Source organism: Alosa sapidissima, chromosome 13 (assembly GCF_018492685.1).
Source record: "Alosa sapidissima isolate fAloSap1 chromosome 13, fAloSap1.pri, whole genome shotgun sequence".
Lineage (NCBI taxonomy): Eukaryota > Metazoa > Chordata > Actinopteri > Clupeiformes > Clupeidae > Alosa > Alosa sapidissima.
Window position 1 is genome coordinate 4,729,064 of NC_055969.1, and position 15,000 is coordinate 4,744,063.

At 42.6% G+C, this 15,000-nt stretch overlaps 2 protein-coding genes across 3 annotated transcripts in view; one reads left to right on the forward strand and one right to left on the reverse strand.

Moving 5' to 3' along the window:
* The window catches only part of cacna1bb (calcium channel, voltage-dependent, N type, alpha 1B subunit, b), a 152,019-nt gene that overhangs the window by 116,093 nt on the left and 20,926 nt on the right, over nucleotides 1-15,000 (forward strand). The window contains exons 35-44 of one of the 2 annotated variants that reach the window (XM_042060163.1): nucleotides 1,168-1,332; nucleotides 2,756-2,866; nucleotides 4,984-5,067; nucleotides 6,246-6,248; nucleotides 7,914-8,030; nucleotides 9,082-9,147; nucleotides 11,313-11,404; nucleotides 11,757-11,907; nucleotides 12,206-12,333; nucleotides 13,921-14,017. In XM_042060163.1, coding sequence (XP_041916097.1) covers nucleotides 1,168-1,332; nucleotides 2,756-2,866; nucleotides 4,984-5,067; nucleotides 6,246-6,248; nucleotides 7,914-8,030; nucleotides 9,082-9,147; nucleotides 11,313-11,404; nucleotides 11,757-11,907; nucleotides 12,206-12,333; nucleotides 13,921-14,017 — 1,014 coding nt within the window. Of the gene's footprint in view, nucleotides 1-1,167; nucleotides 1,333-2,755; nucleotides 2,867-4,983; nucleotides 5,068-6,245; nucleotides 6,249-7,913; nucleotides 8,031-9,081; nucleotides 9,148-11,312; nucleotides 11,405-11,756; nucleotides 11,908-12,205; nucleotides 12,334-13,920; nucleotides 14,018-14,980 lie in introns of both variants that reach the window. The other variant, XM_042060164.1, reaches the window with a different exon arrangement.
* The window catches only part of LOC121680692 (high mobility group nucleosome-binding domain-containing protein 5-like), a 692,414-nt gene that overhangs the window by 49,219 nt on the left and 628,195 nt on the right, over nucleotides 1-15,000 (reverse strand). The window lies entirely within an intron of this gene.

Sequence of the window (15,000 nt, forward strand, 5' to 3'; positions counted from 1 at the left end):
TTTCATTTGAACTAGTCTCGACATCACAGCCACTTCTGGTTTGGGACAATTCGGTGGAAATGAACACATCCATCCTTCCATGACAACTGAAGTGAATTATAAAATGACACTAGATATTCGGCCATTTAGTCTACTCGTTTTTTTATGAGCCAACTGGTAATCAAATTCAGACTGTAATGCTTTTGTCGTTCCATCTAGCTCATCAGAATAGGTCTATGCATTTTTAATAAAAATATACAAGCACGTGGTTTTGTTTTCACGGACAGCAGCCCGTTAACTGTGCTTTATCTCAAGAGGATATGACATGACCACGATGCCAAGAATAATGAAAAGCCAGAACGTTTATGTCAGTAAGATGCAGGTCAGCAGTAGTGGTGCTTTTATTTCTCTGAAAGTTTAGTTGAGTGGAGTCTAGGTGTGTTTAAGGACTGTATCTAACACAGGGTGTGTGTGTGTGCGCGTGTGTGAGAGGGAGCATGTGTGCACTTGCATTTTGGGATATGGTAGACAGTGATCTCCTCTGGGGGTTCCCCTCACCTGTCAGAGTCCGGCTAGTGCACCTGTCTACACCGATTTTTGCTGATCTTTGCACACACACACAAACACACACACACACACACAACACACACACACACACACACACACACACACATTCAACCTGAGTCACTCACAAACTCCACACCCCACTACACCACACCTCTAGAGGAAGAATGAACCCAGTCAACCATATGTGCTGCATGTTGTCCGTCTTACTGTTCCCCGACCTCACACTCACTCCATTCAAATAGCTCTAGTAGGACTCTACTTCTCAGCCTGCTGTGAGAGTTCTCCGAGGGACCATGATGAGAAATGGTTTATTTGTTTGTTTGTTTTGTGTGTGTGTGCATGTGTATGTGTGTGTGTGAGCGTGTGTGTGTGTCTGTATGTGTGTAATCTCTGATCCTCAGATTGTCTGGGTTTTTAGTACATTTTGCAGTGTATAGTGCTCATTCGATATGATTAATCTGCCCAGAAGGAACAGCATGAATGGCCTCATGACCACTGTTCACAATATTTTGAAAAGAATAAAGTCGTCCTATAAATGTTTTTATCCCTCACTCCTTCTAACTTTCTCTGTTTCTGTTTGTATGTGTTTCTTAATTCATTTCATGCTTTCCCTCTCTGCAGAGGGCATGTATAGACTTTGCCATCAACGCTAAGCCGCTAACACGCTACATGCCCCAGGACAAGCAGTCATACCAGTACAAGCTGTGGAAGTTTGTGGTGTCCTCGCCCTTCGAGTACTCCATCATGACCTTGATCGCCTTAAACACTATTGTGCTGATGATGAAGGTAAATATGGACTGGACAGCCTCACTGATTAACTGCCCACCAAACAGCTGATGCTCACAGCAATGCATTGTACAGAACCAATGGACTGCTGTCCAGCCCTGTTTCTCAAACAGTTGGGACACTGCATAAAATGTAAATAACCATATATTTGATTAAGATAACATATCAATTGTTGAAACAGAGACATTTTACAAGACTCAAAAAAGTTGCGACAGGGACATGTTTACTACTGTGTTTCATCACCTCTTTTTTAACAACAGTCTCTAACAACTGTTTCCCCAGTTCCCAAATGTTTAGAGTTTTGAGAATGTTCCTATTCTTGCCTAATGTAGGATTTCATTCTCCACATTTGTGTATCTGAGAGACTCTGGGATGCTTGTTGTATACCCAGTCATGGTTTCAGCTAATCTAATTCTAATCAACGTTTGCAGTCTTTTGTTGTCTCTATCCAAAATTTTTTTAGATGTGTTGCCGGCATTAAAATTCATGAGTGTACATTTTTCGTAAAAAAAATTCTGTTTCAATATTTTATATGTTGTCTTTGTTCCTTTTGCAACTAAATATGAGTTTGCACATTCACAGTCTCAACTTTTTGGAAGCAGGGTTGTATAATATCATAATGAGTCTCTCAAAGCTTCTCTCCATTTCAATACTCCCTCAATAATCCCTCTCCAAAACAAAGGCGCCTCATGGTACCGAATGCTCTTTGTCAGCTTTAGACCTATTAATTTTACTGTCCGTTTAATGACATTGATAACAAGGTTGAACATTTATAAATATTTAATGCATGCATATGTTTATATTATGTTTATGATATGTGTTTACATAAAACCACAATCGTGCATCTAGTGTCTTGGAAGCATGATAGGAGGAGCAGTCTTACTTGTGCTGATTATTCAGACCATGCTTCTGGGGGTCAGACACCCCTTTCAGCTTAATAAGTCAGTGGCAGCATAAAGTGAGGGTTTTTGAAATGCCGTTTGTTCTGACAAATTGCTTTCCTTTTTATACTGTGAGTTTGAATTATTAGCATGGCTAATGTACAAGAGAAGTAAATGTACAACATTATTCATGGTCCATTTGGGGACATCGGCTGTACAGATGTGCGGTGGTGTTTTTGTTTTCTTCATCTCTCTGTCAAACTCTAGATTAGATATATCCAAAGCATTTAGACAGTCCTGTGATCAAAAGCATCCAGTCTCTTCTGCTTCAGTATCATCCTTAGATCTCCTTGTTTAGAATGTGTGTTTTCGTCTTTTTATTACAATTTTCAGTTGTCGGTTGTGTGCTGCAGTTTTGTGCTGCCTGTTGTGAGTGGAAGCTGAAAGCTAGACTTAGCAATTTCACTTTCTAAACTCACTTTTCTCATATATTTTATGGCCGGTGGAAAAGTGAGAGTGCTGTTTGATGCTTTGTCTTGCAGTTCCACGATGCCCCGAAGCCTTACGAGGACATGCTGCGGTACTTGAACATCATCTTCACCGCACTTTTCACCCTGGAGTGCATCATCAAGATGATCGCCTTTGGGCCACTGGTGAGTGTGACATGCAGCAACCTCACCATACAACAGGATTGCACTGTATGAAAACTGAAGACAATATTTTCCAGTGATATTGGAGAATGTGAAGCTTGATCCGCATTATTACGCCTTTAAACCTGTATTACATTACGCATTTCCCACAGATTCTGAAGATGGGTAATTCAAACAGCTATAGGAACGTCACCTTTTACCAACCATCCCTCTTATGTGTATGCATTACTGTGTATCTATACAAGTGTATCTAAATTAGCTATGTACCAAAAATTACATTGGCATCTTTAGGGGAAAGTCCGTAGGAGTCGATTGCTGAGTGTGGAGTAACACCCTCTGGAAACTCACAATTTCGTCGCCGTTTTTTTTTTTTTTTTTTTTAAAACATAGTCCAGTATTTCTTTCGAAATTGAAATGAAGTTGTATGCATCAGCAAACCCTAGCTTACTAACAGGTTGGAATTTTGAAATGTCACGTGACGTGATGTCGTGCAACGACGTGATGCAATCGACTCCTACGGACTTTCCCCTAAAGATGCCAGCTGCAGCAGCAACATTTCCGGAAAGGTACTGGCTTGATGAAATTCATTCTGGACTCTCTATCCGACCGCATAAAGACCTCGCGATACTTCGGTTTGGCTTTAGGGACCCTCTACTCACTACCACGTAAGTGTAATGTTGGTTGGAACTGTAGAAGAGGTATAAAAATAGCGTTTTGTAGCGGCGAAATGACATGCCCCGGTCACTTCCAGGCTAACGAGTTTTGATTAAAAACGGTATAAAATCGAACTTTCTCAAAACACATCCGAATGACATGATTTTGATGTCAACTCAACGTATGTACTCCCAATCATCCGTAAATTGATCTGAAGTGCATTTTACTCCGGATAATTCCTTTAAATTCTATGTTGCAACAACCCGTAAAATGTATGACCTGACAACAGGTAATCTTTTCATGATACTCTCCTCTACATGTCCTTTGTGGACTAAGAGGCTGTTGGTCCACACACAGCTCTCATCTTCCCTTTGCCTCTGGGTCCCTTTCAGACAGTGCATACACACACACACACACACACACTCAAATACTCTTGAGCTTCAATTAATCGTGACCATGGCTAGTGTAAAGTGTACGCTTTAGTACAGAGAGGCTCAGTGGGAGATTGAGCCAGATCAAGGATTCAACGAGAGAGAGAGAGAGAGAGAGAGAGAGAGAGAGAGAGAGAGTTATCTTTCTTTCACTTGTGCACAATAGACAGAGTTCTCGTTCGCTTTCTTTCTTTTTCCTTTTTATTTCAGAGTGTCACATTCTTTGCTGTTATTGTTGATGATTGCTGCTATTATTATCATTACATCGTTTGCTTCCACATTTCATTTGAAGTACCTAACCCCATCCAAATGCTTTGGTAATGCTGCACAAGTTTGACAAGCTTAATTTGAGTTTGAATTTAAATCTGAGGGAGAGAGGAGAGGACAATAAGAGATGATAAGAATGAGATGGAAAGGTGTGTTTGAGAAAGAGTGTGAGCTCAGAGTTGATGAATGTCCTTAGGGGCCGGATGCTGGCAGAACATCTGCAGGAGTAGTCAGTGTGTGCCAGTGATGGAGAGAGAAGAGTGGAGAGAGAGAGAGAGAGGGAGAGCGATGGATTGGAAAGGGGTGGAATAAATCTCTCCTCAGCGCCAGTTTGTCTGGCCCGCGGCAGAGCATCTCATCTCAGGCACCATTTCCATTCATGAGGCTCATTTATTAAATGGCAATGCTCTTACACGCACACACAAACACACACATACTGCTTACATCCACTTGCACAACTCTCTCTGTTTGTGTGTTGTTTTAAGCTGTCAGACACTGCCTCGCTGCAAATGGCAGTGGTGTCATGGGCAGGGGTGCAGCGTGGGGACCAGGAGTGGGCGAGGAGACTGAGAGATTGGCCTGCCGAGGGGAATCATAAACCCTGCCTGGGTGTTTGTTGGTAGTGGGTGTGGATGCACACATCTATCATGTCTGTGAGTGAGAATGCTAGATGTCCTATTTCTGTCTCTTTGTCTTATCCTTTTTTCTCCTCTCTTCACTTTCTTTCATCCTTTCTTTCTTTGGCGCTTCATTCAATTCCTTTTATAGAATTACCTGAAGGAGGCCTGGAATGTGTTTGACTTGATCACAGTGCTGGGCAGCATCACAGACATACTGGTGACTGAGATCAAGGTAAGCTGAGCGACCCACAAAAACCTGAATCGTAGAATCCTTCAACACACTACTCCATTGCTAGAAGAAGAGTGGCACATTACACACCCTATGTCATGTTTTTTATCAGCCCGCTAAATTTCTCCCGTTTTCAAGGATTGATAGCATATTGATCCACTGACAGTAGACTCTTGGCCTATGAAAACAAAGAGATCCCAGCCTTAAAGGCAGTCTCATTTAAGAGTTACAGTGGCTGTAATCAATGTTTGATTACTTAGCATAGCACCTTTTCCTTCTGCCAGGCCAGCTGGTGAGTCTTCTCTCCTCAGCGCCGGCCTGTAGTCTAGAAAGTTCTCTCAGGGGAGCTAGCCACATTAGAGTGCATAAAATACAGTCCCACTTTAGTGACAGTAGTGGGAAGACAGTCATTAAAATAACTGGAGATGTGGGAAGACAGTAGCAGTCTGTCGGAGTCGATCGGTACATTAAAGCTCCTTCGGATTTAATGCCCTGAGGTGGTGCAGATACAGCCATTGTCTTTGCAGGGGCCGTCTGTTGTTTTGGTGTTGTCTGTCGATATTTATGTTGCTGCTTTTTTCTTTTTGTCTCTCTCAGTAATTGAGCTGGTTTGCCTTGATTGTGTTTATGTTTTGTCTGAAAGAGTCCTCCTGACAATCTTCATTGATGTGGCTCTGTATTGTAGCCAAGCGGTCCCATAGTAATTAAAATGCACTAGCTACAGAATGTTGTCATTACTTGATTGGCCGTGGCTAATTTTGGAAGATCCTTTTGAATGTAAGGTCATGGTGTTATGTCTAATTGAAACAAAATGTTTTGAAAAATTCCCCACTCTTTGTAAGACTCCAGTCAAGCATAGATAATTGTGCAGAGAGCATCTCTCTGACCTCTTATCAGTGAGCCACCATCCTCTTCATAAACTGAATTAATATCATAGCATCAGATAGCTTTATTGTCATAGCGTTTTCAGATGCAAACAGCAGTGTGATCATTTGACGAGAAATGTGATAATCACACATTCTCATAGAGTGTCTGTAATCAGACTGAGTGGTTCAGACTGAAAATGAATGGGCTGAGATGGAGTTTGTCAGTGAGGCTTTTGCGCTCATCTAATGACTTTTGTGACTTGGTCTCTCTTTTGGCTCCTGTCCTCTCTTACTTCTGCTCGACGGACGCTGTAGACGGTGAGTTGCTTTTCCGTGTCCGGCGCTGCTGCCTGCCTGCTTTCCTTCCTCTGTGTTCTTTAGCGAGACTTCCTGACCTCAACCTCTTGACCTCAACCTGTTCCCTGATAGCCACCAGTAACCCATTATTCACCATAGGAATACACAGGGTGGCATGGAACACATCTCCCTCTGTTTTGTTTTCTGAACTCTTTTTGTGAAAAAGAGGGTATGTGTGGAACATGCACAGTATTCTACACATACGGGGCATGCAGCTGTTCTAGAACAGTGAGAGAGATGTTGCACTCATTCTACAATGTTAAGCACATTTGACCTTGCGATTGCCTAATGAATGTTTCAATATAATGTACATCATCAATATAACTCTTGAACCATTCCTATGTTTCATATCTTTCCCTTTGTCTTGTTTAACACACTCTGTCTAGCTGTTAAACAATAATAGATCATTTGACATTTGACAAATATATTTCAGTAACAACAATTGACCTTTCTCGTTAAAGATGTATAGGCTATAATGGAGATACAGTATGTTTACTCACTCACCCATAAATAATTAACATGTCTTGGCATGTCATTGCATGGAACCTGTTCATAATGCTTAGGAATTGCTTATACAGTTGTATCTTCTATGGGGTTTAACCAACAACAATGTTGCCTTGACTCTACATATATCAGAGGCACAGTCGTCTTAACCTGCTGACATTTGACTGGGCCATACACACAGACATGTAACATCCAAAACCCAAGAACGCAGTGAATTTATAATTGGTGCTAAGACATTGTTCACTGTTGCGTGTAACATCACATGTGAAAAAGGAGGACGCCCGCAACCGTCCAGACAGAGTACTTGAGAGACAGACTGTCCAGATGAAATCTGGAAGAATGGTCACCCTACTTTCAAATCCCTCATTTTAGCATGATTTGAATTGCATGTCAGACCACCCCATTCTAACATATAACATCTTAGCTTTGATGATCCATGCAGCCCAACTGGAATATGTGCCTGTAATTTGACAATAAAAACTAGTGGGCACATCTTCAGGTATTTACATTGACTTAAATTCCACTATAAGGGAAGCAGAGGCTTTCTCTTTAAACATATTCATTAAGACTGAGACTAAGGCAACACTTTGGATAGTGTTATTAATCAACCTAGAAAAATATTATTACATTTTTACATAAATTAGGTGGGGTTTTTTTTTCTTTCACCTTCTAGATACTTATTTGTCTGTCCTTAATAATGAATTGAAAGCATTTAATTAGCATCTTAATTGTTAATGGCCTGTGTAATGGCTTTTTCCAAAGTGTTGTCCCCTCCACATCCCCTCTAGTACATCATAAAATAGATTTTTTTATGTTCGGTTGCTAACCCAAGCATGTTTCAGGGTTGGTAATGCTTACAGTAACTACTCAGAAACATGAGCGGTATGTTAAAGGAAACCGACTGATTGCATGAATCAGTGATTACATGGTACAGATGTAATGGGAAAGCATGATGCCTGGTATACATCTCTTTAATAACTTCTCTCAGCACATCACTGGGAAGGTATTCAAATGGCATCGGTCTCACCCATTAGACATACTCCTCCAAGGCCCCTCTGTTGAAGTCTCTCCTCTCTCCTCTCTCCTCTCTCGTCCTCTCGTCCTCTCGTCCTCTCGTCCCAGAACAAGCTGATCAATCTGAGTTTCCTGCGGCTCTTCAGGGCGGCGCGCCTCATCAAGCTGCTGAGGCAGGGCTACACCATCCGCATCCTGCTCTGGACCTTTGTGCAGTCCTTCAAGGTACAGTAGGCCCCATGCCAAAGCAGGCTCTCCAACGGAGCCTCTTAGTGAGTGTGGTCAGATTTCCAAGTGGAGTGGACAAGTGAAGGATCATCACAGGCGAAATAAAACTCATTACCCACATTTGCATCATCCATCAGAGGTTGATTGGTATGCCGGATAGAACTTTTGAGACTACCTGGGAGGTGTCTGCACTTGACTGCACTTTTACTTGAATTTCTCCACCATGGATAAGACAGCAACTCTATATGTTTGACATGGTTTTTGGAAATTAATTGTATACATATGCTTAGCCTGTGTGCAAGGCTACTGTCAGTCATCCTAATGAGAAAACGTGCATACATCCATACATGCCCTAACATAGTTAATTGTATTTCTACATTTCTGGGATGTTATTAAAAAGTTGTTTACTATTTTCTCATAAATGATGAAGATTGACTAGAGTTGATTGATTGTCCAGAGAAAGTCGCTGGATCATTGGGGTTAAGGACCAGATGGCGAGGGGCTTTTAATCTCCCAGTAATTGATGAACAACTCTCCAATGTGTGGAAGGCTTTGCCTTAATTGTAATTAATGGGAAGTTTTTCTCATGACAACTACAAGATGTACGATGTGATCAATGCTAAAGCCAACAGTGTAGCTAAGTGGAGTCGAGAGGTCACGGAACCTTTGACCTGTGTATAGAAGAGACCATAAACATCCAGCCTCCACCCAACTACCGTGGTCACTCAGTCAGCACCCTAGTCCACGCTTTTTGGAATCATACGTGCACGTCGACCCCCCCTATGGGTGGACACGTACAACTTTTGCAATACTGAAGGCCTATTGTGTTCTAAACGATTGTGAGTTTCAGTGATACTCAAGTTGCACATATTGAGAGGTATTATTGGTCTCTGCCATATGAATGAAAATGCTTCTCTCAGAGTAACCCCTGTAACACACTTGGAGTCTGTGTCTGCCGAGTCTGTCTGTCCTGTGGAACATCTGCCGACTGCCGCTCATGATTTTGGTGATGGATCTCCATAGTAACCATCTCTCTCCTGTTCCCTAGGCACTGCCGTATGTCTGCCTCCTCATCGCCATGCTGTTCTTCATCTATGCCATCATCGGGATGCAGGTACGTATCGGCCACAGGTCTAAGGGTCACCCTAGCTACCTTTGTGTTTTGTGCCTCATGCATACTAGGTCTGTTTGCACCTTTCCCAGTCAGCTCAAAGGCAATAGGGCACAGTTGATTAATCAGCCCAGCTGGAGTTGGGACTTGGTCTCTCCATGGGGAATTGTTTTCTAATCAAATTTGTGTCAGCACATGTTTTCACGTTCATTTAATGGAATGATGTGCAGTTCTCCAAATGAGAAGATATTAATTTGATCTGACTTAACCATCATATGACAAACCAGTGCGATCAGTCTCTAACAGTAACTATGCTTTTTCTTTTTTGTAGATTAGATACACATTACAAGGGTAATTCTTTACTAAATCAAAGTTCTGTACGCTGGTTACTAGAATCTACCACACTTTGTTGGCATTTCTGCCACTCCCCTCACTCCCCTCACCTCTTCCAGGCCATAGTGGTGAACTTGTTACAGTTCCTGTACAGTGAAAGACACTGGATGACTGATTGATCTTTGCATAGTTTTGACTCAGGGTCATATAATCTATGCTACCCCAGTAGAGTCATAAATATGCTAATGCTAGTAGATGAAGGTGTGTCCTGTGTAGTGTACCACGGCAGAGTACATTAGCAAGGCCACACCGAGGATGGACCACACATCATTCTTGTGAGGACACACTCTGTCAATGGGAACAGCAATTGCACATTTTTTCAATGGGGATAGCACCTTCAAGACCACAGACTGAGGCTGTGAGTGATAGTGGACAGCACACTCACTAGAATACTAGAATGTTATTAGAATACTAAACGTACCTATATGGTGGACAACGTAGAGGACTATTTTCTTCCTCTTTCCACTCCTTTGTCTAAGTTCACTCTAGGAAAAGCTATATGTCTGACACTCCTCTCAGTGACCTGATAGGCTCAACCTTTCATTTGATAGCTCATTTTAAAGTATTGCAGGCAATCTTCTAAATTGTGTACTGAGTGAATATTGCGTGCCGTCCTGTAGATTAGCGTGCCATTATAAATCAATGCTAATTGTGTCTCGCCATTGAAGACCAGCATTTCAATCAGTGAGTAGTATAATCACCATGGACCCCTCGGGAGATTAATGGGGGACTCAACCCTTCTCCTTACACACACACACACACACACACACACACACACACACGCACACACACGCTCTCTCAAACTAGTTAAATGTTTTTTTTCACTATTGTGGAGATACAAATTGTTTCTCAACTTTGCAGTAATAATGCGATAGTGCTTTAGAGAAATGATATGTCAACCCATTATAAATATTTGATGCACATCTGAAGAAGCATTTTCATTTATTGTACTTCACAACATGTTTATTGTTTGTTTGACAGACTCTGGAGCTCATCCACGCATAGACATTTTGGAGCTCTTGGTGTTTGTTGAAAAATGAAGCAATATTAAAGTAATTTTGTACTTCAATAGCCTACAAGACAGAAGTGTTCTACCATCAGAGTTGGTTGTATCACTCCATGTGTGCTATGGTAGTAACCTACTGTTAAAATCATTAAGATGGCAAGCACTTGAGGAAGTAAAGCAACTTTAGCCCTGTGTGTGTGTGTGTGTGTGTGTGTGTGTGTGTGTGTGTGTGTGTGTGTGTGTGTGTGTGTGTGTGTCTGTGTTTTGACAGAGAGAAAGAGAGTTGGTCTAACACATGATTGTGCAGTGTGTGGACAGTCCTGTTTTGTGTCCTCTAAAAGAGGTCAGTGTGTTCTCCAGACATGGTTTGTGACCCGGCCTGAGGCCCAACTTAATTATTGAGTGGTTCACCCTCAGGGTGTTCCTGTACTCTCCTCCTCCTCTCTCTCTCTCTCTCCACTCGATAACCCTGTGAACCTACTTCATCGTTCTGTATTTGTTTGCTTTCTTGCAGGCAAGCAACAATAAAAAAGCAAAGCATCTACAGTATGTCATCTGTGCAAGTTGTTTGTTTATTCAAAGAGTGGAGACATCTGAACTTTTCATTACTTTGGAAAGCTGGTCTGGAAGACATTATCATACACAGAATGGTAGGATTGAAAGTGTAATGGTATCCTCGATTATTTTATTTTATTTTATTCTCTTCTCCTCTCTTCTTTCCTCTCCTCTCCTTTCTTCTCTTCTCCTCTCTTCTCCTTTCTTCTCACAGGTGTTCGGAAACATCCTGCTAAATGATGACACAGCTATCAACCGTCACAACAACTTCCAGACCTTCTTCCAGGCCTTAATACTTCTGTTCAGGTAGAGCACCTTTGGCCAGCGAGCACCTTTGGCCAGCATTATTTTGAAGTTAGCCGCTTGATGCATTATTAAGACAGACTCCCTGAGCTCAATGTTCACTGTATGTGAGTAAGAAGGAAAAAAAAGCATGCCATGTTCCATACTATTTCAGAACAAAACTTTTTACAGGTCTAATTCGGTCCCCCCTCATGTTGTATCAGTATATGAGTCATACTTACTGTATGTGCCTTTGCACATTGCACTGGTGTCTGGACTGGTGTGTGTTTGAATGTTATTCTCTTGCTGTAAGTCGCTCTGGTTAAAAGCGTCTGCTAAATGACTACATGTAACGTGAATGTGTTTGTGTGGTTAGGAGTGCCACGGGAGAAGCATGGCACGAGATCATGCAGCACTGCCTGAGTGAGCGCGAGTGTGAACCCAACAGTGGCCACACGGGGAAGGAGTGCGGCAGCGACTTCGCCTACTTCTACTTCGTCTCCTTCATCTTCCTCTGCTCCTTTCTGGTGAGTCTCCCGATCACTTCCCTTTGTCCTCAGTCCATCTACCTGTAAACCCCCTCAGCAATTCACAAAGCACACTCCAGAGAAAAAAACTATTGAGTGATTACTTTTGTTAAATGTTAAAGGAATGTGTCATTTGAACTGATGAATTGTGTATTCATGTATATTTATAAGCTGATGTTGTCTCTGTTTTTGTTGTTTATTTAGAGAAGCATACACACACTTTCACACACACACTTTCACACACACACACACACACACACACACACATTGATGCCTTTTAATTGTTGCCTGCCTGCAGATGCTCAATCTGTTTGTGGCCGTCATCATGGATAACTTTGAGTATCTGACGCGAGACGCCTCCATCTTGGGCCCTCACCACCTGGACGAGTTCATCCGCGTCTGGGCCGAGTACGACCCGGCAGCCTGGTACGTCCACAAAGCTCCCGCCTCCGCAGCGTGGGGTAAACAGAAGGCCCTTGTGAATCGGCCTGTGAGGCGCTTGAGCATGAGTGTTAGAAACAGAGCGCAGGCGATGTGACACTGGTGACAAGCGTCCGTCGGTTAAGCAAAGCCAAAACACTGCACCTAGCTCCTAGGGAGCTGTCGTCACGGCGCCGCATGGAGATCTCTTTTTTCCGTCTCACTACCACTTTCTTCCCTCCTTTTATTTTATTTTCAAGAAACACTTGCAGAAGCATGAGAAGCGAGCATGAGAAGACTTTTAAAGTCTCTTATGTAGCTCTCGCCATGTGGGAGTGAGTGGCCCATTGAAATATTCATGCTTTGGAGGTCACCAGAGTCCCTATATGTGAAGGGCATATAGGGCAAATGTGAAATGCTGGGGGTGTTGAAAGCATGGGTATGTTAACTCATATGAGTCTCACCCGCTGACAGACATGCAGCTTTTTATAATTGAGTGGTATGTTGTGAGGGCTGCAAGCTCAGAGGATTCGCCATCCCTGGGTGGTTCCCTTTTAGGGCAAATCAGGGTGAAATTGACTGACAGAAATGGCTTAGAGGAGCTCTGTTTAACTTTCACAACTGTTCCGTAAACAACCTTTCCAGTAAATGTGTTTCTGAATCATTTTGGGCCCCCTCGTTAAATTGTTTGCAGACTCTCAGGAGACTGCATTTAATAGCCTGATATTTTCAGATGGAAGCATGAATTAGACTTCACTTCTGTAAAAACAGCTAATTCCCATTTTAGAAACTATAAAATGTCACCTTTAGAAAAGGTCACCTCCTACCTGTTATTCAATCTCTACCTTTTTAGTTTGTGGTCTCGTAGTTGTAAGCAGGTGTCCACTGATCAGACTAACAATTATCCTCCTCATGTGACTCAAAAGTATTCACACTATGCCAGAACCATCTTGTATCAGCTGTACCACAGTTCTTATGTGGAAATAGAATATCTTTATTTGTCATTGTCACAGGTACAACGAAATTAAGTGCATTCCTTGTTCAGTGCAAAAGTAGCTATAAATAAGTAAAAAAGTCACTATGGACATAAAAGGATGTAAAAACGTGCATACAAACTTTACACCCCACACATATCCCACCCATACACATCCACATTCGTAAAATGTAAAACATAAAGCTATGCTATGGTAGCACCGTTCAGTGAGATTATGGCTGTTGGGTAGAAACTGTCCTGGTTTTTATGGATCTGTATCTCCTGCCTGATGGCAGTAGTTCAAACAGTTTGTGACCGGGGTGTGATGAGTCTTTCAGGATGGAATTGGCCTTTTTGAGGCAGTGGGAACGGTGCTGTTCATCCAGAGAGGGAAGAGGGCAGCCGATGATTCTCCCTCCATGATGTTAATGAAAATGAAAAAGTGATGATTCTGTTTTTGTTTCAGCACTGTTTTCTAATGCTCTGTAACTCTGTTTACTGTGTTTATTATCACTGTTGGGAATGTTACCTGCATAAATGATGATGTTCTGTGGATTGGTTGAAATGTCCTGCTCCACTCTTTTGTATCTGTGCCCTAAACTGTCATGTATTCTTTGCAGCGGGCGGATAGTCTATAAGGATATGTACAATCTGTTGCGTGCAATCTCTCCTCCCCTCGGCCTGGGGAAGAACTGCCCCAACAGAGTGGCCTACAAGGTTTGCAGAAAAACGCCCATCTCCTCTCCTCCACTAGAGGGAGCCGAGAGGCGGATGCCCAACTAGCCTGCTACCCCTCCCCCTACTAATTGGATCACGAGTAACCATGGTAACAGCTGGAAACAAAAGCCACATCTAAGCCTGGTCTGCTGTATTCTGTCAGAGAACATATTGGGGTGTTGTGCAGGTTACTATACATGAGGCAATATCAAAACACATGCGCAGCAGCTCAGTGCATTTCACCCCAGTAATGCCTCCTTCAAAGAGACACGCACAGCTTAATCCACACACCGCAATACTCACTACACAATAGTGGAACAGTCACAACAAAACACAGCAATCTTCAGAAATTCAAAACCAATTAGCTCTGGAGATTTTTGTGAGATTTGATATTTGTTTTTGTTTTTTTCTCCATCTGTTATCCTCCCCAAATTGAATCCTGGCAGACCCATGCCTGGGGAAATATGATTGGTTTTACTCATGAATGCTTAAAGCCTAGTGTTGCAGAGCATCAGAGGCATAGAATTCACTGAAACGAAGGCAGCCTTGTGAGCTTGTGTTTCCTGGTTTCCATGCGAGTTAGCCGCTGATGTCCTCTAGCATGCAGGAAGAGACATACAGTGAGACACAGTCACAGCCACCTACCCTCCCCACCGTCCCCTCTCACATCCATTGACCGGCAGTAAACCCCTTGTGTCTCACAAACTCTCCTCAACCTCGACGCCGGCATTCCCAATCTTTCTTTCAGATTCTGGCCATCATCCTCGTCTTGGGAATTGGATGGTTAGGGGGATGTCTTTGAAATGCCCCCCACCATAACCAATTCCTGGAAGAAAAAGAAAGAATAATGCCTGCTGTTTGATTTTTCTTTTTCTCATGGTCTTTTTTTGTTTTGCCATTTTTCTCCTGCCCTCACTGCCCTCCTCCCTTTTTCCTTCCCCCACGACCTTTGACCCTGTGAAGTGGCCGCATGAACTACCTCG